At 37.4% G+C, this 24,374-nt stretch overlaps 3 protein-coding genes across 12 annotated transcripts; 2 read left to right on the forward strand and 1 right to left on the reverse strand.

The window, feature by feature from the left end:
• On the reverse strand, positions 1–16,718 carry LOC119074333 (arginine-glutamic acid dipeptide repeats protein). 10 transcript variants are annotated; one of them, XM_037180440.1, is made up of 16 exons: positions 16,383–16,718; positions 13,684–13,800; positions 12,416–12,643; positions 12,158–12,337; positions 11,830–12,091; positions 11,485–11,765; positions 8,487–11,423; positions 8,092–8,426; positions 7,618–8,016; positions 7,437–7,496; positions 7,108–7,194; positions 6,925–7,042; positions 6,506–6,599; positions 5,563–5,657; positions 5,414–5,472; positions 1–2,538 (listed from the first exon to the last, which is right to left on the reverse strand). In XM_037180440.1, exons 2-16 carry the CDS (start codon positions 13,744–13,746, stop codon positions 2,481–2,483), a joined length of 5,256 nt encoding a protein of 1,751 aa, XP_037036335.1. In that variant the 5' UTR covers positions 13,747–13,800; positions 16,383–16,718; the 3' UTR covers positions 1–2,480. The 10 variants fall into 10 exon arrangements, with proteins under 10 accessions (XP_037036335.1, XP_037036384.1, XP_037036359.1 ...); XM_037180464.1 differs by lacking the exon at positions 1–2,538 and adding an exon at positions 2,555–2,838; XM_037180472.1 differs by lacking the exon at positions 1–2,538 and adding an exon at positions 4,084–5,286 and having other exon boundaries at positions 6,506–6,539.
• Positions 16,719–17,807: 1,089 nt separating this feature from the next.
• Positions 17,808–19,167, forward strand: LOC119074428 (peritrophin-44-like). The gene is made up of 5 exons (XM_037180559.1): positions 17,808–17,940; positions 18,002–18,103; positions 18,171–18,336; positions 18,400–18,879; positions 18,943–19,167. Exons 1-5 carry the CDS (start codon positions 17,899–17,901, stop codon positions 18,987–18,989), a joined length of 837 nt encoding a protein of 278 aa, XP_037036454.1. The 5' UTR covers positions 17,808–17,898; the 3' UTR covers positions 18,990–19,167.
• Positions 19,168–20,017: 850 nt separating this feature from the next.
• On the forward strand, positions 20,018–24,264 carry LOC119074437 (transmembrane 9 superfamily member 4). The gene is made up of 9 exons (XM_037180571.1): positions 20,018–20,164; positions 20,734–21,107; positions 21,171–21,326; positions 21,395–21,672; positions 21,743–21,946; positions 22,014–22,431; positions 22,616–22,799; positions 22,865–23,003; positions 23,805–24,264. The coding sequence occupies exons 1-9, from the start codon at positions 20,153–20,155 to the stop codon at positions 23,903–23,905; spliced, it is 1,866 nt and encodes a 621-aa protein (XP_037036466.1). The 5' UTR covers positions 20,018–20,152; the 3' UTR covers positions 23,906–24,264.
• The last annotated feature ends 110 nt before the right edge of the window (positions 24,265–24,374 follow it).

Below are 24,374 nucleotides of genomic sequence, written 5' to 3' on the forward strand. Positions count from 1 at the left end.
TCATTTTTATACTCGACATTTTAATCTATACAAAGCTTTTCTGGATATAATTTTTTTCCATTTTTCATTATTATTTTTTTGTATGTCATTTTTTATTAGTTAGTCAGATTTTTTTTATTCATTCACTTTTTTTTGCATATAAAAATACGGTATTTTCGGTTTTATATGTTTACACTATATTTTTTCTCTCAATTTTCCTTTTTTTTGTTTAAATATTTTTGTTGTAATTCATTTTGCCTATATATGAAGAGTTGAACGTTTTAATTAAAGAGGAGATTAATGCTTAACCATTATCCTATACAACAGTATAAAGCATTATCAAATAAAGGTGATTTCGACCATCAGAATTTTTATATATATTTATATAGGAAGCAAAAGAATCGCTCGAAATAAATTAAATTGTATTACCATCCGTTGGTTGTGCGAAACATCCTTGTGAACACAAATTGAATTAAAATCGAAACGAGATTTTCACATCGGAATTGATGTTGGGCAGATAGAATGAGTCCACTTGCTGTTTCGTTTCAAAATATATTTAAAATGCAACCAGAAAATCTTGGAAATTTACCAGTGATTTCAGAGCAGGAAAATTGCATTGGTGGAAAAATTGTCTCAGAATACTTATGACAATTTAAATAATTCCTTAGCATTCGAAAGAGAAGTAAAAGAATTTTCTTAACATTTCTATCAACCATCGACGCTTTAAAGTTTCATCGATTTTCTCATTATTTATACTGTTCCATTCGTAGGTCGCCCAGTGGTTACCGTATCACGTTTATCATCGTAGCCCTGTGACATTCCATTAATTTAATTTTTCTGTGTATACTTCTCGTACTTCTCAGATTTTTTTCTCAATTGAATTGTGAATTGACAAATGCATCTGCAAATATGATGTTGAACCATGGTTACCACGATATAATATACTTGACTCATATGTTCATGTTACCATATTTGCGTTCATATGCGTCTGGTCTGGTATTCACTATGTAATCGCGTTTTGCGCTTATGGATTTCTTATATTTTTTGTATTTTACGTACGCTAATTGGTCTAAAATTTAAATGTCCCGAAATTAAGTAGCGCCCGTACAGCATTTCAATAATGAATTTCCATCATTTCCTACATAAAAGCAAGAAAATTTTGGATCCATTCGAAAATTCGTTTCAACATTCTTTGATGTTACTTTGTTTGACTTTTCAAACACTAGAGATAACGTAAAGTGGTAAGACACAGGAAGAAACTTCAGGTTGATAACTCATATCCTTGTTTCTTGTTGAATATTTGGTGGATAGAATTGACAATGTGACGCAGTGAACATTGTGATTTTTCGTCAGTCTATGTTCAATTTGACTTCAATTTTACTATTATCCCAGTGGGTCCCAGTTAGCAATGCTACTATCGCCATATCAGACTACGCTAAGCTAACCGGGGTAAGAAGTAAAGAACAAACAGACAAGAAGGAACTGTTTCATCCAATTGGGAGTTCAGTTCGACCAATTACAACTAAAAAGAATTGTACTTCAATCACATATAAAAACATAGTTTATATGTTACAGTTGTTATTGTTGTTTCATTCAAATTTTGACGGTCTCGATTCAATGGTTTTGAGATAATGAACTGTCCACACTCTTTTTGTATGATGGCAAAAATGTGCTGCTGGTTTGTTAGATTAAATTCAATGGATCGTTTCGAGTATTTTAATTAAATAGAAATTCATCGACATAATTTACATAATCTAAAAACTAATCTAGTCAATCCTACACATTAAATTTAATTTAAAATGAAAAAATTCTGATCCCGCTCATTACAATCCATAATTTAATCTTAAAAAAAAAAACGGCAGAGTAAAATTCATTTTTTTATTTTGTTATGCTTAACAATCATCTATGATCAGACTCTGGCTGAAAGGGAGGACATTTCTGATTGAAAAAATCAAAATTATTTTTGATTGCATAGACAAGTACAGGTAATGAGTACCATGGTGATAAAATTTCTTCTTTCTGTTTCGTTATAAGTACCAAAAAACAACTTAATTCATTCATAAAATTAAATAAGAGCTTATCGTATTCACTATTTATTGTTTCCGCTGCTGTCGCGTTTCCCTTCTTGAATTTTGTAGATTTTATTTATATTAAATCTTCGCCATCAGTAACAGTGTTACGTGATGCCTTTGTTTCGTTTAAATAAATTGTTTAATTAATTAAGTTTTACGTGGTTTTCAATTGTTTATATATCATTTTTACTCTAATAATTACGTTTTTAAATATATTTTTTTCCTTTTATTTTTCACTAAACGAGATTTAAAAAAAAAACGAGGAAATAATAAAATTAAAAGGAAGAACGAAAAGACTTATAACCAAGCACTTTCCATCTTGTTCAATAGTTTTTCCCTCTTATTTTAAATAATTTCCTTTCAAAAAAATTGGAATTCAATTTTTCCATATATTTTACTCAAATCAAATTGTGTGTTACACACACATATCTAATGTTTTCCTCGTGCTGCCTCTTCCATTGCTCTGACTTTCAATATGTCTTGATGTCTGCAAGAAAATACATAACACGGATGATAAATAAAGGACACAGAAACCATTTTGTGGGGATAACTCAGCTGTCAGACAAATCGTTCGTGTATTTCAATCGAACCGAATATATAGTTTTCAAGCGAAAATCTCACTCTTCCCGATTTTCAGAACACACATTTTCACAATTTTGCGACCATCACATTGTGCTTGCACGTGTTAGATCGTTCATTATTTACATAAAATATATTGTGATGACGAGTTTATTTCTACATTTTTTATGTTTCATTTAATTATTAAGGATCTCAAATACGTGGAAACCTGAAATTTAAAAATAAACAAAAACCAAATAAACTAATGTTTGCATGCCGGCTGGTTTTTCATTTTATTTATTTTCTGGCTAAGTTCGATTTTGTTCCATTTTCTCTTTTAAATACTAAATGTTGTCCGAAGATTCATTCGCCGAAAAATATTGGCTCATCAATGGGAAAAGCAGGGCGAATTACTGGTCATTTGAATTACCGAATTTACCAGATTTACTAACAAAATTATCAAAAAATAAGTTCGGCGGTCATCAAATTAGTTAATTTCCGAAATTTCATCGGTAAATTCAGTACTTTCATCTGCAGATACACATAGCAACGCGAGTTTGACATAAAATTCTTTTGTTTTCAGGCCTTTTCCAATTGTTTTGAAATGTCAAACTTGCGAAAGCCACGCAATCTGGTCGATTGATTCGTTTCAAATTGGAAAAGGTCCGAAAACAACAGAATTTAATGTCAAACTCGCGTTGAAATGTGCATCAGCAGATAAATTCGGTAATTCAAATTACCAATAATAGGTCCTGGGTAAAAGTAACAACTACCATTCAACTGCTTCTTTTCGTCGACTACTTTTTTGTCCATATTTTCTTTCTACCAACACTGTCTCACTTGAACATCGTCGACTTATCACCAATCGAAAAACGTTTCTCATTAGATCAAAATATTCAATTTGTGTCAATACAAGCAGAAAATTATATTCAGGAATGGAACGTTTGTCCATCTGTTGCAATGTAAATGTTAACAATATTCACAGTACAGTAACAATTAAGGGCGAGCGAAATCAGTTGAATGAACACATTATGTTCGGCATTGAATCGATATTCAATTTTTTATTTCGATGGGGAAAGTGTATCTTTCTTCCGTAAAGTACAACCATTCAATGTTCAACCATTTGGTGCTGATTCAGTATTTGTTTGGCGTGTTAAACAAATTGGAGAAATGAAACAATATTTGCCCAACACTTAATCAGATTCGGTTGAATTTATGAATGTTCGCTCAGATGAGATACTTTCTTTAGTAGTAATATGCGCTTGTTCTTCTCCATAGCACACAATAACATTTGCTGATCATCATCTTATATATATGTTGGATGAACCAACCACCTCTCACAGTACACTGAATATTTGTGAAATGCAAATCATGTTTTTTTGAGTGAAACTACCCCAACAAACTAAGCATATTGGTCTCCCTCTTTCTTCTGCAAAGAATGTTTCCTCAGTTTAAAATAGAAAAAAGAAAATCATTTGAGAAAACATGTTTGAATTCTTTATTCTTACGATGATCTTTGTGTTCTGGACAACATTTAATTATTTTTGTTTGTTTTTCAGTTTAACATTTTCAAATTCACACAATTAGAATGCGGCCCATATTTGGTTCCAAACAAATTTCCATAAATTTATCATTAAAAGCTTCGATTAATCGAATCAATTTCCATTATTGTGTGTAATGATTGGTTGAATTTAAGACAACATTTATACAGTTAAAGTCATCCAATTCGGGTCTGGGTTTGCTTAAGCTGTTTTGCCAGGCGACAAACACACTGCTTATAGTAATACGCAAGCTGTAGAACCGTATAAACAGTGTCATTGCATGAGTTGTCCAGCTGGTAAAACAGCTGAAGCAATTTTCGATATAATATAGGTTGACCCAGTTAAAATTAGTTTTTCGTGAGTTTAGAGAGAGGATTCTGCAATTTATTTGATCATAATGCCATAAAATATCCAACAGAAATTCAGTGCAAATCGTTGATTAAGACACAGGTCAAAGGAAGCAGTAACAGTAAACTGACATATTGGATTGAAGATGTTTAAAGATGAAAAAAAAAATCAATTCTATTCGCACACACGATGTACGGTCTAAGTGCAAAAAGGAAATCTTAGTGAGAAGGACGAAGATTTTTTTCAACCATTCCTGGTCTGTCTGTCCACACCTCAGATCATTGAGTCAAAGTTCAACTAGGCAATAAAACAGACTGTGCGAAATGGTGGAGACAATGGTGGAGACGCTCACACGTCAAACATAATTCGAAAATGATAACTCAGAGGTCACGATCCCTTCAAATTATTTATCGAGCTTTCATTATAGTCAAAAAAGATGACTATAAAAAGTCGGAAAAAAACTTTACAGACAAATGGATGAGGGTACTCTTAGTAACGTGAGACGTCCTGAAGGCATGACGTGCGTTGCCGATGAAAATTAAAGTGGCGAATTGAGTAACTTTTTGATACAAATTTATTAATGGAATATGCCACTGCTCATCAGCTGTTCGTCAGGGGAGGGGAAGTAAAACGAAAACAAAATTCTTCTATTCAATTCCATCACGATACGGAAAATGATATGGACAATGTTGGAGTGATTGGTCTTGACATTAAAATTCTACCGCATATGATCAAATAGAGTAAAATAAAGCTCCATTTCTCTTAGAAAATCCGCGACAAGTCTTGCACTAGAAATATAAAAAAATCGAATGGAAAATACCAATCATCACACACCTGTCTACCCTTACAACTAAAAACATTCTCTAAAGTTATGCTTAAAGTTACGCATCAAATAAATATTTTTATCTGTTATACCTGAAGTACTGTTCGTGCAATGTATGCGCTCGATCCATCGTCTGTCGGAACTCGGCCGCCTATTTGATTGCAAGGGATAAATAAGAGTAAATTGATTTAAAAAAGAAAAAAAACTGTCGACAGGAAAGCTTTGAAAGGTAGCAACGAACCTGCAATTGATCAGCGTAGGACATACGCAGCAAAACTTCCGGATTGTGTTCCCTCCCCAATAACATATTCGGTCGTGGATATGGTGGTACGTTGGCTGTTCATTTCGAAGTAAATAATAAAATGAGAAAACGGAAAATTTAATTAAAAAAAAGAAGAAAAGTCGCTGGCTTTGTGATATGCATTTTTGTCAGAAAGTATTCTTCGATTACTGTGCTTGGGTTTGGGAACAATTTAACAAAAAATAGAATTAAACTCATGGAAAACTACGGAGTCCAATCGGTACTTTCGCTAGCTGTTTTTTCGGTATTTTGTCTTGTTAGAAAAACGCTGTTTTCATATGAAATAACGAGCCATACTAGGCCTGAACCGATATTACATTGGTTTATGTAAACCAATAAATTGATCGAACGATTCTTCGAAATCGATCAGTCAAAATCTAAATGGTCGTCAAGGCCAATTTAATAAGACAGAATAAGTCATCGAATATTGAATCGGAACGGGCTTTCTCTTCATGTTCGTGTCTATGTTCCGGTACAAGGCATGTTTCCAAACAAAACAGAAAAAATAATTGTTCAAATATTTACCCTAACTTCGAGTCTTGATTTAACGCCGGAAACAATAGGGAAAAAGTAATCTGAATTTACCGATACCTTAACGGCATTCCTTTCGGAAATTACAGGACACCACCAATTTTCAAAAATAAACGGTAATTGGACTCCTAAGCGTTAAATTTGTAGAACAGGAGCTTCCTCCAAGAAATTTATCTGGACGTAAAACTCGTTTTTAACGAATCCTAACACAGTTTACACAGTTCATGTCTGAACGACATTCTTCGTGAGCTTGTAAATGAGCTTGTCCTTATTTTTGTCGTCGTTATCAATAACAGATGAATTCTAAGCAAAAATTCTAGTTTCTAGTTTTCAATTTCGAATACAAACTCACGTGGTAGCTGGAATCCGACTGCTTCTTGCTGTTGCTGTGAATGCAAATGTAAATGAGTATGAGAATGGGCGTGAAATTCGCCAGCCAATCGTATCTGCAAGATTTCAATCAAAAAAAGATTGTCGAGTAAACGAAACAAAAACGAAAAAAAAAACGTGAACACAAAATGAAAGGATAACATCGAAACCAACTCGATTGTTTTGATTTTTAGTTCGATAAAAATGAGAAACCTTCCTTACAATGACGTTATGAATGAAGCTTTTGAAGTCAAAAAAAAACTCGCAAAATTTTTTTTGTTGTGAATTTGCATGGAATACGATTGGGATTAGTTCTGTTTGTATTTTTTGGACGGATGCGGATCAATTCGACTGAACTGAACGTAACATCTGTATATGATCGGCAAGCGTTGAAAGACTTACCATTGGATCGTTCGGATCAAGTCCATGATGTGAAGGAGGTATGCCAAGTCGTTCGCGTTCCAGTTGAGATATAGCTGCTTGGTTCGGATAAAGGGGGAATTGGGATGGATGAAGACCGCTATCGATTAAGGAATGTCGTTTAGTGAGTTGACAATTATTTATTTTTTTCTTTAATTCAATTACCGCATCCTGTAAAATTCCATCCAATGTGGATCAAGTCTCGAAGACGCAGCAGCTGCAGCTTGAGCATTTTTCAGATCCTCAAATTCTCTGCAAAAAAAAATATTTTTTCAGAAACGAAAATTTAAGGATATTTTGAGCTGAAAAAGGTTGAATTTGGATGATGTGACGAGTCAAAAAAAAAAAAATCTGTGAAAATGGTGTGACAATCAATTTTGTGGGAGGCAACATGAAAGCTTCCGTCGATTATAATCGTGAAAATTTAGATGGTGATTTTGGTTAAGTGTAATGAAAAAATGGGAGACATTCGAATTGGTTTTTAGACATCCTACCTCTCTCTACTGTACATTGGCCCCATTGGATGATGATATGGAACCATCGGTTCAACAGGACTGAAAAATCAATTGGAAAATGGCGTTAACATTCACCGATACAATCTTTTACCCCGTTAATATTGTTCAATCTTTTGCAGTATAATTCCCTAAACTTTGATCGGCCCACTTTCGCATTTACCTGAAACCATGCGGTCTAGCATACTCGGACAACTGTCTCAATGCTGGTGTGTCGACATACGGTTTGATTTCCGATTTCATTTTGGCTTGTTGTGCAGCCTGTTGTTGAGCTTGTTGTTGAGCGGCAGCTTGTTGGGCCTGTTGTTGCTGGTGCTGTTGCTGCTGCTGTTGTTGTTGTTGCTGTTGTTGCTGCTGCTGCTGCTGTTGGGCAGCTGCAGCTTGTTGTTGCTGTTGAGCAGCTTGCTGTTGTTGCTGTTGACGACGTTCACGTTCCTTCTCGGCCAATTTCCGATCCCGTTCCTCTCGCTTTCTTGCTAATTTCGAATCTGCAACAGGCTTGAACTCGAGATCGGTTCGTGTGCATGAATTGTAATCACCACGGTCACATCGGCGAACAAATCTGCAAAGCAAAACATTCGGATAGTGAATACACGGACGAATACGAACGTACTGTAGAGCTAGTCAAACTACTTACATTGCCGACTGCGAACGATGGCATTCTGTATCATCCGGCTTACAATCGGGACTAGGACCGCGCTGTATGTTATGTGTAGGGCTAGGAACTTCTGGTTCAGGATCTGGTTCGATATCGACATGAACAGGATCTGTTGGATGATGACTCAGTCCGCTACTAGCCGAATGTGCATGTGCTCTCAACGCATCCATGTGGCTTGTTTTACCCGCCGACAATGGCGATTCGGCAAATTGATGTGGTTGAGAATATTGATGTGGACTCGGATACGGTCCTGCTCCACTGTTACTTCCGCTGCTACTACTTCCCTGTGGAGTTTTAGGTGCTGGAGGTTTAATCTGAAAGCGAATCGAATTAAAGTTAACGTTCGGTTGAGAATGTGACAGTTTTTCGTTTACCTGTTTGTGAATGCTCGGTGAATTGGATATGGACATTTGTTTGTCCACATGTGCTGGCGGTTCGTCACATCGTGGTGGAACACTTTGATGGTGAGACATGACACTCGCTTCAAGTGCTGCATTCGGAGGTGGCGGTCTAGCCATAAATTGATAGCCAGCTGGAGAATACGGATGATAAGAGGCGTACGGAGCGTTGAATGGATTGTGTTGATGCGGATAGAACATTGGATGAATCAAATGGTGAGAGTAAGGATTATGTGCTGGATGCATTCCCATTGGTGTAGGCATACTTCCAGTTAATGGAAGTGGAAGAGGCATTTGTGGATGTCGGAGAACTGGAGGTGAAGCTCCTGGTCGCAAGTGATGTGGTGGAGACGATGCGCCCAACGATCTTGGCGGCTGTCCATACATTTTGCTTAATGGACTTGCTATCAGCGATGATGATGACACTGGCGGAGGTGTCATATGTGGTGATTGCTGACGCATTAAAGCTTGACGATCACGTTCAGCAGCTGCTGCTGCAGCCGCAGACAAGGCTGATGCAGATGAATGGTGTGGTAAATGTAGCGGACTTCCTCTTGTTAAACTATTCGGTGGTTGTGATGGAGAACTTGTGCGATGAGCAGACGAAGGTGGTAACGAAGCATACTGAACACTTGGACTTGTACGACTAAATGCTGAACTAGCAGTGGTTGGCGTTGGGGCGTGTGTCGAAGATGGCGGAACAGAAATTGGTGTATGTCGGCCATCGCTCAAACCACTTCCAGAATGACTGCTGATCAGAGGCAATGGAGCATTTGGTACAGAAGAGTTTGGAGGTAGCAATGGTGGCCCCAAATGACTTGGATGATGCGATGATAATAGTGGCAAAGCAACAGATGGAACGGTCGGCGGTCCACCAAGATGCATATGTGGAATCGCTGGATGAGTGAGCAATCCCGAACTGCTCCCAGGAATCATTCCACCAACAGGCGACGCACGGTGATGTAGTCCGCTATCTCTTCTTTCGAGTCGATCTGATTCATTTCTTGAATTGTTGGCTGGTGCCGATGGGCTCTGATTGTGACTACTCGACGTATGCGACCCAAAACCAACTAATGGATGATGTAGCGGAGATGGTATATCTTGGTGAGGTCGATGCAACGTTGGATGTGTAGAAGAAGTACTAGTTGGGGGAAGTATCGACGGATTCGCTGGATTCAATCCACTAGACATGCCAAGAGGCATATTTGCAGTTCCATGCAAGTGTTGTGATTGCTGCGTAAGGCCACCAGGTGTAACAGTTGGTGATGCACTTGAGGATAGTAGTGATGGATGATTCGAAGGTAGATGACTGCTGCCGTGATGACTGGGGAGACCAGGATGACTAAGTATCAGTGGAGTCGATTGAGATTGATTTAAATGTGGTGACTGATTTTGTGGAGAGCCAGCTCTTGTTTGTGGCGACGGAATATTTCCATGTGGATGAAGCTGTGTCTGGAAATTGCTGTTACTTCCCTGACTATCCTGATTCGGAGTGGACCGTGCCGAGTTATCGATATCCGTCGGTGGGTATTTCATCGAACTAAGATGATCGGGATAAGCCGAACTTTTAATCAAGTTGTCCGCAGAGTATTGTGATTTTACGGAGCCATCTTGAACGCGGTACTTCATTTCTGGTAAATACTTCAAATCTTGTGGATTTGAAGCACTCGGTGGCATTCCATGGAATTTCGACATTTGTTCTCCAAATTTCATCATAGACTGCGGTTGATCGTATGGAGATCGATGAGCAGAGTGTGGTTCGGGGTAGGAGTGTTTGTTCATACCTGCGGCCCCTTCGTCGTTTTCATACTTCAGTGCTTCTGGCGGCATTGTATACTTGTGCTGGCTCTCTGGATTATATTTCATGTCAGCTGGTTCTGTTTGATATGGACCTCCTTTCAGCACTTGTGGCTGTTCCATTTTCATTGGATTCTCCGGGTACGGTTTCATTGATTCGTCCGTGTATTTTTGAGGATTTTCCATGTATGGCTTCATGTCATACTTCATCACTCCATCGGGATTATATTTTAATGTCTCTTGTGGTGGATACTTCATAGTCATATCAGGCGGATATTTGCTCGGATTCTCATGTGAAAATTTCATTGGATCGCCATACTTCGTAGCTTCCATCCCGTATTTCATGTGAGGATCAGTCATTCCGTATTTTATATGCCCTTCGAATGATGGTGGTTTCGCAACAGCAGTGTGATCTTCCTCGAATTTCGGTTCCTGTTCAGACGCTTCTGGCTTCTTTTCAGTCTTTATTTCGACTTTGACCTTCAAGTCATGCGGTTCATTACTGTTGCTATTGTCTGTAGAATCATCTCCAGGCTCCTTTTTGATGTACAAAACATCTTTAGAAGCATAGTTTACAGCTCCTGTGGTAGCTGAGGTCGTTTCCTGCTTGATATTCGCTATAGCGGAAACCATTTCCTCTTCCTTAGCAGCAAATGAGCTGGGAGAAACTGCAGCATTTATAACAGAAGTAACTGCCGTAGTCGCTGGATTTGGTTGTGGTGCAAACGTCTCTTCTGGTTGACTGGAACCCGTTACCGGGATATTTTCCGTTGGCACAGTGTTCTGTTCCTCTTCTTCTTCTTCGTTCGGTAACTTGGTTTCGACTTTCACCTCTGCATTATCGTCTACAACTGGATCTGGTTCAGCTTGTTCACTGCTCGGATCAACGATTGAAGGTTCTTGATTCGATTCTTCTTCCACTTCTTCGTCCTTTTCATTGCTGCTGACGCATGAGAGTGGTTCCATAATGGCTATGGACAGAGGATCTTCCAGTTTTTCTTCTGAATCTTTAGGTACATGAACAGATAGAGAGCTCTCTGGAGGCTCACTCGTATTCTCCTGATCATCAATGACAGATTCTGGTCGACTGTCAGAGTTGATGCTTTCAGTGGGACTCTGTGAATTGAAACGGTAATAAAAATGACGAAAAGGACCTAAACGAGACGAAAATACTCACATCACATCGTTTACGTTTATCTTTGTCCTCGGATGTGTCATTGTCAGCATCCACGTCAATATTGGGACGTTTCTTTGCCTTTGGCGTTTCTGGCTTATTATTGGTGCTTTTTCTTTTGTCATTTTTGTTGGGTGTTTTTGGATTATCGTTAGCCGTATCAGGAGTATCAGTACCTCGTTTCGGGCGCTTGTTACTGGATTGATCTTTGGCTTGCTTATTGCGAGTCCTCATTCTCGATGGAGACTCGTCACCAAGAATTTCAGTATTATTTGATGTCGAACCTGCGGTACAAGAATATAAAGGGGTGTAAAAGCAACTTTCAGTGAATTCGACGAAAATTCTTACGTTTATTTGTCGTACTCGAATCACTTTCACACTCGCTTGCATCGTCCTCTGTCAATGAGCTATTATCCTCTTTCGTTATCGATGCTGGTCGTGTGTCTGTTGAGGTCGGTTCAGGAGTTTCTTCCTTTTTATTTGTTGGTGCATTACTTGCACGGGTCACTCGATTCCGTCGAAGTGAACCTGCCCGTCGACGTCTATGTGGTCGATTATTGTTGGCACCGGGCGTTTTCTTCCATAAATAGTAAAATTCCACTAATTCGGGCTACAGAAGAGAAAAATGCAAAAATGATTCACCGGCTCTACTGCAGACCGGAGGCAATAGACTTACAGTTTCTTTGTGCGGCAATAAATCCTTGTGTATTCGGAAAAAGTTCTTTCCAAATTGTCTCAAACCTTTAATAAATTTCTTTGTTTCATCTTCAGTCCATTTTTTATCGATTCCCTTTGGTACAGGGCACTTAACTAATGCTTGCAACGCTTTGCCTGGGTCATATCCAGAATCATGTAGCTGAAAAAAGACGGACACAATGAGAACCGGCTGTTGATCCGATTATCGTTATCGTTTTCCCAAATCTGTGCCACTTACAACATCAAATGCGTTTATTGTAGTATCATCACGACTCGCTGCCATACATCCGTCTTCTGGAGATCCCCCATCACACATACCTTGAAATGCTGCCATAGATCTAGCAGCTCGTAAGTACATTAACAAATCGCCGTCTAATACAATTGCAGGACTCCATCGTTTTTCTTCTAATTCACGTTCATCAACTTCTTTGTAATTTTCAATTGGTTCGTAATCGGGAAGTTTTGCCTAGAGTTAGTTGTCGAGTTCAGCGTTGATGGGAAATTTTCAAAAAAGAAACCAACAGACTGTTAGTGAATTTATTCCTTAAATTGATCATGAAAATTGAAAGCATTTTGATGAAGAAGCACTAACATCAACTTATTTTCACCACACTTAAAAAGAACGATAACAAAAATACTAAGAGCCACCGGTGATGATTAAAATTGGAGAGGTACAATGTACAGGTGTCAATATGCACTAATGACCGTAATGTGACATAAATCCTAGTTGTGGCATTTTCATCTGACAAAATAGATCGGAAACTTTGATACATTTCAGGCGGAAGAACAATACAAATTCATTTCCGGAAAAGTAACAACCTATTTATACGACCCGTGTGGTAAGCGTTGATGACATAGTTTGTTCGCAAGCGCGCTATTGTTGGTTGAATCGCTATATAAGTATAGTATGCAAACTATGACTCTCAAATTGTGGTCACTCTTCAGAATTTTTATATTTGGTAGAAAACTGAAGTGCTTCTCTGATAAAAGCCATAAAACCGGACAGTAAAAAGTGATTCGGCGCTTCCAATTATTCCGAATAAACAAACAAAAAAAGTTCGCTGCAAAATTCTCACAAAGGTTAATGAACCAGAGTTGACAATGCAAAAATGTTTGCATTTTTCAAATGGTAAGAAACAAAAGGATAATCACTCAAACTTGTAAACTCCACATAAATTCCACATTGCGGTCGTCAGTGCAATCAAGCCCGTAACGATGATAAAACAAATTATTAAATGAATGGAAATTAAACTGTATGGGGAAAAAGCATAATCAAGCCTCGTATGAACCATGTTTGATATAAGTGTTTATAAACAGCGTTAAATAATTAGCTTCATTAAATGTGTAAATGAAAGTAAGTAGTGTAAGTGTTAATGTTTTTGCATGACTTTAATAATAGGACATGAGAGTATGAAATGGACGGGTAAGGAAATGGAGTGTTCCTCTCTTCTTTTTTTTGGTTTGTTTGGATTAATATTGTTACCGTGATTTTAGTGAGTTACGTACATAGACATCGTTTACCTGGTGGCCGGAACCCACTCTGATTTCTCCCTGAGTGGAGGCCGCCATATGTCCAAGTAAAACGTTTTGAATGAATCAATATTTGCTTCGTTTTTTCTTGACCTGTAATAAAGAATATTTACGGTGCATTACAATCACGTTATATTTACGTCGTCGAAGTGTCAGCAAATTAATTAGCATCGTAATGTAAAGTTTGAATAATTTATGGAATATGCGATTGAGTTTATTATTAGCTTACTAATCCACGATAGGCATTGTGATCGAAAATGTATATTTTATCCAACGATAATTTACCATATAGATCAAGAGACTGGGTGTATTTAAAGACCAGGTGCTATGTCCCATTTTTGCCCATAATATGGGTCCCATATCCAATCACCCAATACAAAAAATTTGCTCAACAATTTTTATTTTTTGAGCGCTAGGAAAGCCCAAACGAGCCGTCACACATTACAGAAAATTTGACAACAACCAACGCACTTCAAGCAAAAGTTATCATAGTCGACAGCTGCCGAACAGAGTACTTTTTGTATGAAATGGTTTTCCACAGTGTTTTACTGTTGTGATGTGCACCGTCAGGTTTCCTAATTTAGATTCCCACTCATGCTTAAAGTGCGTTGCAAAGGCCAAATTTTCATTGTACATACGTTGGTATCAAATATTGATCGCAATAGATACAGTAAAGGACAATCAAATTTCAGCCCAATATTTCTTCAGCTGATTCACTCATACAAACAAAACTGATTATGAGTGTTTATACAGATTTAGCAGTACACGCATGCGCGCGGTAGTAGTAGAACCATATAAACACACATGTTTGTATGAGTGAGTGAGCTGAAAATCAGCTGAGGTTGTATTAGACTGAAATTTGATTGTCCTTTCCTGTAAAAAGAATTATTGAAAAGTGTGCCAGACAAGATTTTCAACTCGTCTAGCACGACAGGCCTTTCCATCGACTTATGAAGGAGTGATGTGAATACCAGGCTCTCGGTCTAAAATATATATCGACATGTTTAATGTGCTTATAGTTGAGACACGTGTGTACGAAACATCAATTAAGTCTTTTGCATTAACATATTGTCGAAAAATTTCATTTTACATATTTTGTGGTTCGATCCCACGTGATGACATTCATTAGTATACATAGAGCTTATTTTCGCACTAATATCCACACCAATGAACGTTTCATTGAATTATACAATTTACGTACAGCGTTCAGTGTTAAGAAATCAATTTTACATAGCACTGCATTGGTCATTGAATTTCCTTGTATGTGCTTTTCCATGTATACTATTTATAGTTTACGATTTAGCTGCCTCGATTCGCTATATTTTACTTAGTTCTCTGTCCTTTACTGTACAAATTACCGAATCCAAAATTTATGTTTAGCAAATACAGATCGGGTACGGTGAAATTTATGTCAGCGCAATTACAAAGAATCTCGTTTGACTAGGTCGTGATTTTAATTTGTAGTTTTCGTCTCTGTCCAATAAATAAGGTAGCGAAACGGAAACAAATGGAAATATCCTTTCAACAAATCCGGAACGATATTGAAGGCTACACAACATAATATTGTCGACGTGACGTTATTATAAAATGTTAGCTTAGCGAATTGTCGAGTTCATGAGAGTCTACATAGTTTGTTCAATTATTGGTTTAAGTTGATGTAAAAGAAGATAACAAAAATTTACTGATATGATAAACACTCCAACCGTATACATCTGTATTTGCTATTTTAATTGGAATTTGTTGTTTTATTATCGAGTGTTTGTATGGGTGTGCAGTTTAACAACATATAAATAAAATACGTCAATAGCACCCGAATTTATACCTAGATGTAAGTGACGAATAGCTGTGCATTTTTGTTGCAATGGATCCAAGGTACTACAGACGAAACAAAGGTGTCGAAAACGACTTACCTTATGCTTCCATACATAGCAATTGCGGTGTTGATATGAATCACCGTTGGTGTTTTTATTGTCACAAATTATTGTGATAAACTTAGAAACACTGTTACCTACGGCAACTGAATTATACTTTCGAATATTCGAATAAAAAAGAATTCAATTGACGATTCCTCAGGTGTGCCATGAATGGCTCTTCTGTTGGCACTAGTGTCCATATAATACAGCAAAAAAATGTAATATTAAACAAATGATTTTATCTGAATCCAATATGTATTCCATATAACATGGTGTTAATGGCGGATACAAAATCTGTTTGTTCACTAATCGACTTATAATCTTCTAAAGAAACATCGCAAAAAAACCTCCCTACACAAAACTCATCTAATATTCATTTCAAACACCTCTCTTAGCCACCCCATCAAAAAAGTATGTGTACATCGTATACATCTCACACACACAGCAACACGACGCAAACTCAAAGCCATCGCACATGAAATATTTTTTTTATGTAATTAAAGTGCACTCAACCATTTGATTGTCTCATTACAATCAATTAAAATACTCATCGCAATATTGTTTATTAACATTAATTGCCGACGTCGTCGGTTGATCGTATTGCTATTAAAATGGTCCGATTTTAAAAATATAAAATTTTAATTAATTTAACGATAAATTCACGAGTTGAACAGTATGCTTTTCAATTTTTCCTGGCTTTCGAAATATATAATAAAATTATACACAAAAATATCAGACTCGTTGTGGTCATACTACACATACCATTGAGAAAAAAAAGTGCACTCCCTTGTATTGTACTTGTTCTTCACACACTGTCAATCACTACCAATTTTAAACACAAAATTTTCCTATAAATAAATGTTTTTTCATCAAAACTCCATGTGCATGTTGATTATGGATTAATTGAACAAAGTTTTCGACCAAATTCAGTCATTCAAATCACTTTTAAACACCAACAATTGCATTTTTAATGGTCGCAAAATTTTGGTATATAATCAATCACAATCCAAACAGTCGCCATTTTAAAATTCTACCAAATGGTTATTATTGCCGTCCTTGTTGTGTTTACACACCGTTTATACATAACACCGCACGGATGACACTTCCAACCAAGTTTTATGGAAATTTTTGGTTTTGTTGGGTTGGTTTTTCTTGTATAAACTGTTTACACACAGCGCGATGATTATTTGGATCGGTTTGAAATGAAGTTTGCTGTAAGTTGTTTGACCGATGCTAGATGGGCGGCAGGTTTTCAATATTTTCGAGTAAATGTAGCTGCATATGGCAACGCAAATGAGACGTCGTTCGTTCTTCTCTCAAGTTTGAAAGTATAATAAAAGAAAAGTTAGATCCATTGTGTTCCTAGGATTAGAGATTATATTTTACGCTTACAACTCCCATTTAAAAAGGTACAACGTTATAAACTACATGAATTTGTCAATCTAAAAGTTATAGAGGTCATAACTAACATTAAAGTATTTACGTCCTAATATTCTTAATGAGTATGGTTTCCACTCAACAAAAAGCACTCAGTGTGAGAGCCGTGAGAGATCTTTTTTGGTAAGTGGAAATCAGGCCTTAGGTTTTTCTCACTGTTGAAACACTGTTGCAATGTTAAATACATTCTCAAATGTCAAAAGCTATAATCAATGTGATGCAAGCATGGGCGACGTTACTGGCAGCTGTCAAATAGAGCGAGCGCTATATTGTATGAAAAAAATATTGTTTGATACACGGTCCAGTTTCAGTACTCTATTTGGAGTGCCACTCATGCTTGAAGAGCATTGCTCTCTGATATAATTCGTGAAATGTCTTCACATACCACCCCGAAGTAGCTGCAAAATTTGCAAGTTTCGTTAAGGCCAGGTTAATGCGCTTTACTATCGCAATGTTTACATGCGATTTAACCTGGCCCTAAGGAAAACTTTTTTTTTTCAACATTTTTTGCAACTTCCTCAACTTCCTCCACCTGAAGTTGTAGCTATAAAAGTTGTGGCAAAATTTGTAAAGGGAAAATATTTCATTAGATACAGCAAGCTTATTAACGTCAGATTAAGTTACGCTTTTCAAGGTATATGTCGCGTAAAAACAAGAGAAAAACTGTATGAACGGTCCACAAGCACTTTCCGGTACTTACTAGTGGGTAAAGAAACCTGTCTAAATTTCACGTTATAACGGCCTATTGTTCCGAGTGACGGTACGTGATATAGTTTCATTATCTGCTTACAGTCGAAAGGTTGCAGAATTCATTATAAAAAATCCTGTGCAATTTTAAAACATGTCGTCAAGTGTTCTTTTCCTCTGTTTGTTTTTGTTGATTGTGAGTAGGACTTTCCACTTTTTTCTAGTTCTTGCATTTGATATTGTGAATTTATAAACAGCGAAACACCTACCAAACGAGTACAATAAATGGAACCATCGTCAAGACCGTATTGTGTAATGAAAGCGGAGTACGATGTACGGATGATTGTTCAACGTTGCTAGTACGATTTGATTAAATTTAAAACTTCGAACGAAAATCGTCAAAATTATTTTCATTTCGTTGATCAGGTTTGTGGCAAAGACGAAATTACTCCGCTAAGGACGGTTTTCTGTCCTGACACATCTCTAGACACACCGTATTGTACGAAAAATGCATGCTCATCATCGACAATCGGAACGTGTTCCGCCAAAGTGACTTCCATTTTTAAATGCACCGAGAGTGGCATATTCCCAGGTAGATAAAATACGCAGGAGGTTCTTGACGGAATTGAACAACTTTTCAATCTCTTCGATTCAGATCCCGACGATTGCACACGGTATCGCCAATGCAACGATGTGGGAATAACAGCCGACTACTATCAGTGTCCCGTTGGATATAATTACAATTCTCTAATTGGACTTTGTGATAAGACTGCTGTGTGTGATACCATTGATTGTTCTGGATCGAAAGTGGAAGCAGTTACATTTAAGCTAAATCCTCGATTCTATGCATTCTGTTACACTACCGCAACTGCAAGACGAATCAGAAGTCCCATTTATCAGTGCAATGCTAATTTGATGTTCAGTACGAAGGCGAACACATGCGTTTATCAATGCGCTTCAGCCGGAGTTTTCAAGGATCTTACCAACTGTCATGCATTTTTTTCGTGTTCGGGATCGGTTTCGAATTTGAAATGGGTGCGGAAAGTGTGCCCGACAAATTTCTTTTTCGATGGGACGGAGTGTGTTGTGGAAAAATCGCCTTGCAGTGCAGTTTCTACTCCATCAGTTGTTGAAGGTACTATCTTCTACTATATTTTCATCTGTTGAACACTCACACTTTCCTTTACACTTTTAATAGATTCTAGCACAAATTCCAATGACACCACAGACGCTACTTATTTGTAAATCTATCTGCTATACCAAATCTGTTCGTTGGAAGTGGTGGTCGTTCAACTAAGGAGAACTCGATTTCGTTAGTTCTACAAGCAAAGTTTAGATGTAAAATTGACTAGACGTTAAAGTCTTATTGAAACTGTGTGACAACACGAAGTGACGTAAAAAATAAATTTTGCAAGACATTAAGTGGAGCAGCAGTTGTTTTGTTATGCATTTCCTAAGCGAATGTTTATTCGTTAAAATATTATGCGTGTCCCTCATCTTGTCCTCAGACGCAGACTCAAAGATATCAAGCAATGATGATTTTCACAAAAATAAGGCAGAACCAGACAATTGTGAGAATATGGAATGATATCCACACTTAACTATAGTAGAGCCAAGAAACAGCATTGTCTTGCACGTTAATGAAATTTCCTGGATTGGGAAGTGTTGAGTAGCTCTATGAGAAGTTGCACCCAGCGCCACCTATTTCTTTTCAAAAGTTTAAATGACTTGAAAGTGAATCTGTTTTTTTAAACTTTGAAAGGAAGTAAAGCAGGCGCTGGTGGGTGTAACTTTTCAAAAGTCTTCTAATCAACCTGGAATGTTCAAGACTGTAAACTTTGGGAAATTCACGCAGATCGCGGGAACACACCGCTTTTGATGACTCACCACATCATCACGACCTACAACGAGAATCATCACGAGAAGTGAATTTTTGTATGAAATCCGTCATTTTATCGTCAAGTGTGGTGTGCACCTACGTATATGTATCTGTGTGACCTATTAGGTTAAACCTGTAAATACCACCATTTTCATCATCAGACACCTTTTTATGGGGAAGGTAGACCATTTTTCTTTAACCATTTTGTTACAAATACATAGCTCAAATCGACCCACTTTTAGGGATACAGTGACCTAGTCTGCTCATTCGAAAAAATCCGCGCATTTCGAGCAGCTGAAAAAAAAACACAAATGAGTGCAATGACATTTCGTGACATTTTGCCCATTTTGCCGAGTTTAATGAACTACACAATATTCTTCATTGGATTCATCCAGCGAATGAACATATTCGGTTGACATCGCTGATGACATCTAATAAATCCAGAGAGGAAAAAATAACTTAATGGTTTTCTGATCGAAAAAAGTCTTCTTTTTCAATTGGAATAGGAATTATTTTACACATTTGAGCAATGTATCTGAAGGTAATTTCGATAAATTAATCCATACCGGTTATCGGCTAAGTGATATTAACGTTACATTCCATTAACCATCGTCGGAAATTTGTTTTGTTGACTTCTTGATTGCGTATGCTTAAATATATCCAAGATAAAAACCGTTCGCTCGAAGAAGAAGGTTCTGTGAACTTCAATGTTGTTTATAACAGTCCAAAAATTTAAGACAACATTCAACACTCGGCTAATGTTTCCTCAATATCCGAAAATTCATTTTATTAGCTCGACTTTACAACAACAAGGAAGTTATTGTAAATAACCCCCATTATCTCGTCTCTTGTACAGTGACACGATCTACGTATGTGCATACATCATCGATGAATTGATGAGAAGTGCTATAAATAGACTGAATTAATGCATAACAATCGAAGAGTGTTCATTACTCATGGATCTGAGTCATTTTACGCAAGGGTATTTCACTAGAAATTGTTCAAATTTATGCAAAGTACTTGTAGCACCTTAAATTTAAGAGAATCTCGGGAACGATAATCAAATAATGTTGGCACTCTAATAAAACTATTCAACCAACTCTTTTCCAGATACTTGCTCTACTATGTCTTCAACAAAGCATTTACTGTTTTTACGTGCCGGGAGTTGCTCCTGTCGAATTTGTGAGAGGACAAAAAATTGATGTTAAAGCCGTCAAAATGACCAGCACACGAACCCAGTTGCCGTACGAATATTATTCGTTAAAATTTTGCTTGCCGAAAAATGGAACCCTTGTGTACAAGTCCGAAAATCTGGGTGAAGTGCTGCGCGGTGATCGAATTGTCAATACACCGTACGACGTCCGTATGGCTGAAAATATAAACTGCAAACTGTTGTGTAACGCAAAAGACAGGCCGATCAATTGGGATTTGGAACAGTCGCAAAAAGTGGTGGAGCGAATTCGACACGAGTACTTTGTGCATCTGTGAGTGATGGTGGGGTATGGGGTGGCTGTACAGTCTTTATAGTGAATGTCGTTTTCTCGCAGGTTGGTAGATAATTTACCAGTTGCTACAAGAATCGTCAATCCTGACTCGATGGAAGTTCAATTTGAGCATGGCTACCGTTTAGGACAGAGCGATCGAAGCACTGTGTACATAAACAATCATTTGAAGCTCATTCTGTCGTATCACATGCACACAAAGTAAGTAAAACTGATTAGGATCGATCAGCAACTGATTTCTGATTTAATTTGATCTTTCGACATCACAGAGACAAATATCGAGTTGTTGGCTTCGAAGTGGAAACGTTGTCGGTGAATTACAACGAAATTAAATTCGAAGGTGACACCTGCAACTTCCCTGATAATCCTCGGCCACAAATTGTTAGCGAAACAACGAACACCCAATTATTTTTCACCTATTCAGTGGAGTGGAAACGATCCGATGTTAGTTGGGCGTCGCGATGGGACATCTATTTGGGCATGCATGACGTTCAAATTCATTGGTTCAGCATCATCAATTCACTTGTGGTTGTGTTTTTCCTGTCTGGTAAATTGATTTTTAATTTAGTTTAATCGTAGCCCTGGTTGACTGTTGAAACTGTTGAAACTGTTGTTAGGAATTTTAACGATGATTATGGTACGAACGCTCAGACGAGATATTGCTCGGTATAATACCGAAGATAATATTGAAGACACTCTCGAAGAAACAGGTTGGAAATTGATACACGGCGATGTATTTCGTCCACCACGACATCCGAGACTTTTCGCTTCTATTATTGGCAGTGGCATTCAAATTTTCTTCATGGCATTGATCACGATATGTAAGGGATTTTCTTCCACAGCGATGCAGAGCCAGTTCGATAACTCATTTTCCACTTCTTTTTTCAGTTGTTGCAATGTTGGGTATGCTTTCACCAAGCAGCAGAGGTGCACTGATGACATCGGGAATATTCTTGTTCGTCTTCATGGGATTGATTGCTGGCTACTTTTCGGCTCGAATCTATAAAACGATGAAGGGACGCGAATGGAAACGTGGAGCCTTTTTGACCGCCACATTGTACCCAGGGATTGTGTTTACGACCTGCTTCTTTTTGAACTTTCTTATCTGGGAAAAGCATTCGAGTGGAGCGGTTCCATTCGGAACGATGATATGGCTGTTGTGCTTATGGTTTGGAATTTCACTGCCATTGGTGTATCTCGGCTATTACTTCGGTTATAGAAAGCAGCCGTATCAGCATCCGGTCAGAACGAATATGATTCCTCGGCAAATTCCCACGCAGCAATGGTATATGAATCTGGGACTGTGGTGAGTGGATCGTTCTTTTACTTTCATTGTCAGGCACGACAGCCTTAGTGTTTTGTTTTCAATTACGCCACAAGTGATCAAAAGTTTTTATGAAAGAGTTTTCCCGTCTGCGGTTATACGTCGCACTCATTGCAGGTTGTAGTGCACGACATAAAATTTCTATTTTTTCTTCTTTTCCCCACAGCACTCTAATGGCTGGCATTCTACCGTTCGGTGCCGTGTTCATCGAATTGTTCTTCGTTTTCACAGCAATTTGGCAGAATCAATTTTATTACCTGTTCGGGTTCTTATTTTTGGTGTTCTGCATATTAGTGGTGAGCTGTGGTCAAATCTCGATTGTGATGACATATTTCCAAATTTGTAGTGAGGTACGAGAAATGAATAATTTTCAATGTTCAACAGAACGCAATGTTTTATTAATTGAATTTTCCAGGACTATCGTTGGTGGTGGCGAAGTTTTATCGTTTCTGGCGGCTCGGCTGTGTACATACTGTTTTACAGCGTTTTCTACTTTTTCACGAAATTGTCGATCACGGAGTTCATACCGACTCTCTTATATTTAGGATATACAGGTGAGATACTTACACATTTTTCTGTTAGAGAAAGACCATAAAGACTTCAGAAATAAACGACCAGCACCACCTAAAACGATCTTAATAGCAAAATGTATGTCTAAAAAATTGTTGTAAAAGATTTGGAATCAATCTCTTACAAATTTTTAGGTCAAATAAAGTACTAGATCCGACAGCAGAACTGCTGATATGCTTGCTTTCCGTGAAAGGTTAAATATCTCTCCTAATAGTAACCCGATTTCTACTAGTTTCCATATTTCTAGACATTGGAATAAGTGATTCTATTCTACGTCTACGTCTCATCGTTTAGCAATACTGATAACAATAAGTAAATGAGTTAATGCTTACATCGCAGTACGTCTGCTGTTTCTAAACGTTTCAAACAGACGTCTTATACGTGGATCTACGGGTTGTATATTTCATCGATATCATCCTCCAAAGTCGAACAATTGTCCGTTCTCCACAGTTTTTCCCTTCATGCAAAACAATCGGAAGATAATCGCAATCGTGGTGCGGAAATTGATTCCCGAATACCGGCAATGAAAGAGTCATGGGTTATTGGGTTAGAGAAACGTTTGAATTTTGGGTATTTCGTGAAGAAATGATACGAATTTTTGTATCTTTTTCTATCACGTTTTCAACCACATCTTGCGTCCTCTTCTCACGCGCGACTGCGTAACATCCTTTATCAATAATCCGTTTATTTTACAATATACGAGGTCTAGGTCGATTTTCCACACTTCCTCCAATCAGTCGTATAACCAATATTTGACTAAATTATCTTTTGCTACCTCCGAACAGGTCTTATGGTCATAACATTTTGGCTGCTAACTGGTTCAATTGGATTTTTCGCCGCCTACAGTTTTATCCGGAAAATCTATGGTGCCGTAAAAATTGACTAAACGACCAAATTCTTGAACATCATCAACATTTTGTTAATATTAATATTATGGAGCATGAAGTTTCTCATTTAAACGAATCAATATCTGTACATCCTCGCTCAATTTCGATTGTTTTCTTTATATATTTTTTGACAAATCAAGTAAAAGAATTAACGAGTTCATTAACTCAAAACCTAACAAATTTGCGTTTAAGAAGCTATCACAGTGTTCTAATGCACTGGAATTGTGTGGATGTCTATCCCTTGGGTGAGTCATTTTTTTAGATTTTTTTTGTTTAATTTCTTTTTAATTAAATGAAATTGTTTATTTTGTAAGATGCTGTAAGATCGAATTAAGTTATTTTTAATAAAATAAAAATTACAAAAAAAAACGAATATCACATATTGCTTTGCGTTTGAGATTCCCACCGTTGATTGAACTCACTTGGCAACAGTTCAACGAATATCACCTCTCATCGATAACGACTTGA

The sequence above is a fragment of the Bradysia coprophila genome, chromosome III (assembly GCF_014529535.1).
Source record: "Bradysia coprophila strain Holo2 chromosome III, BU_Bcop_v1, whole genome shotgun sequence".
Classification (NCBI taxonomy): Eukaryota; Metazoa; Arthropoda; class Insecta; order Diptera; family Sciaridae; genus Bradysia; species Bradysia coprophila.

What these genes read in the sequence shown, in the direction of transcription:
- LOC119074333 (XM_037180424.1), bottom strand. Translation starts at nt 13,746, where the DNA reads ATGGCGGCCTCCACTCAGGGAGAAATCAGAGTGGGTTCCGGCCACCAG. An exon ending in CCAATGTACAGTAGAGAGAG is followed by an intron (nt 7,195 to 7,436) that starts GTAGGATGTCTA and finishes TTTTTTTTGCAG; the next exon opens with AGAATTTGAGGATCTGAAAA. An exon ending in ATGGAATTTTACAGGATGCG is followed by an intron (nt 7,043 to 7,107) that starts GTAATTGAATTA and finishes CTTAATCGATAG; the next exon opens with CGGTCTTCATCCATCCCAAT.
- LOC119074428 (XM_037180559.1), top strand. Translation starts at nt 17,899, where the DNA reads ATGTCGTCAAGTGTTCTTTTCCTCTGTTTGTTTTTGTTGATT. An exon ending in ATGATTGTTCAACGTTGCTA is followed by an intron (nt 18,104 to 18,170) that starts GTACGATTTGAT and finishes TTCGTTGATCAG; the next exon opens with GTTTGTGGCAAAGACGAAAT. An exon ending in CGAGAGTGGCATATTCCCAG is followed by an intron (nt 18,337 to 18,399) that starts GTAGATAAAATA and finishes TCTTCGATTCAG; the next exon opens with ATCCCGACGATTGCACACGG.
- LOC119074437 (XM_037180571.1), top strand. An exon ending in TCGTATCACATGCACACAAA is followed by an intron (nt 21,327 to 21,394) that starts GTAAGTAAAACT and finishes TCGACATCACAG; the next exon opens with AGACAAATATCGAGTTGTTG. An exon ending in TATATGAATCTGGGACTGTG is followed by an intron (nt 22,432 to 22,615) that starts GTGAGTGGATCG and finishes TTTTCCCCACAG; the next exon opens with CACTCTAATGGCTGGCATTC.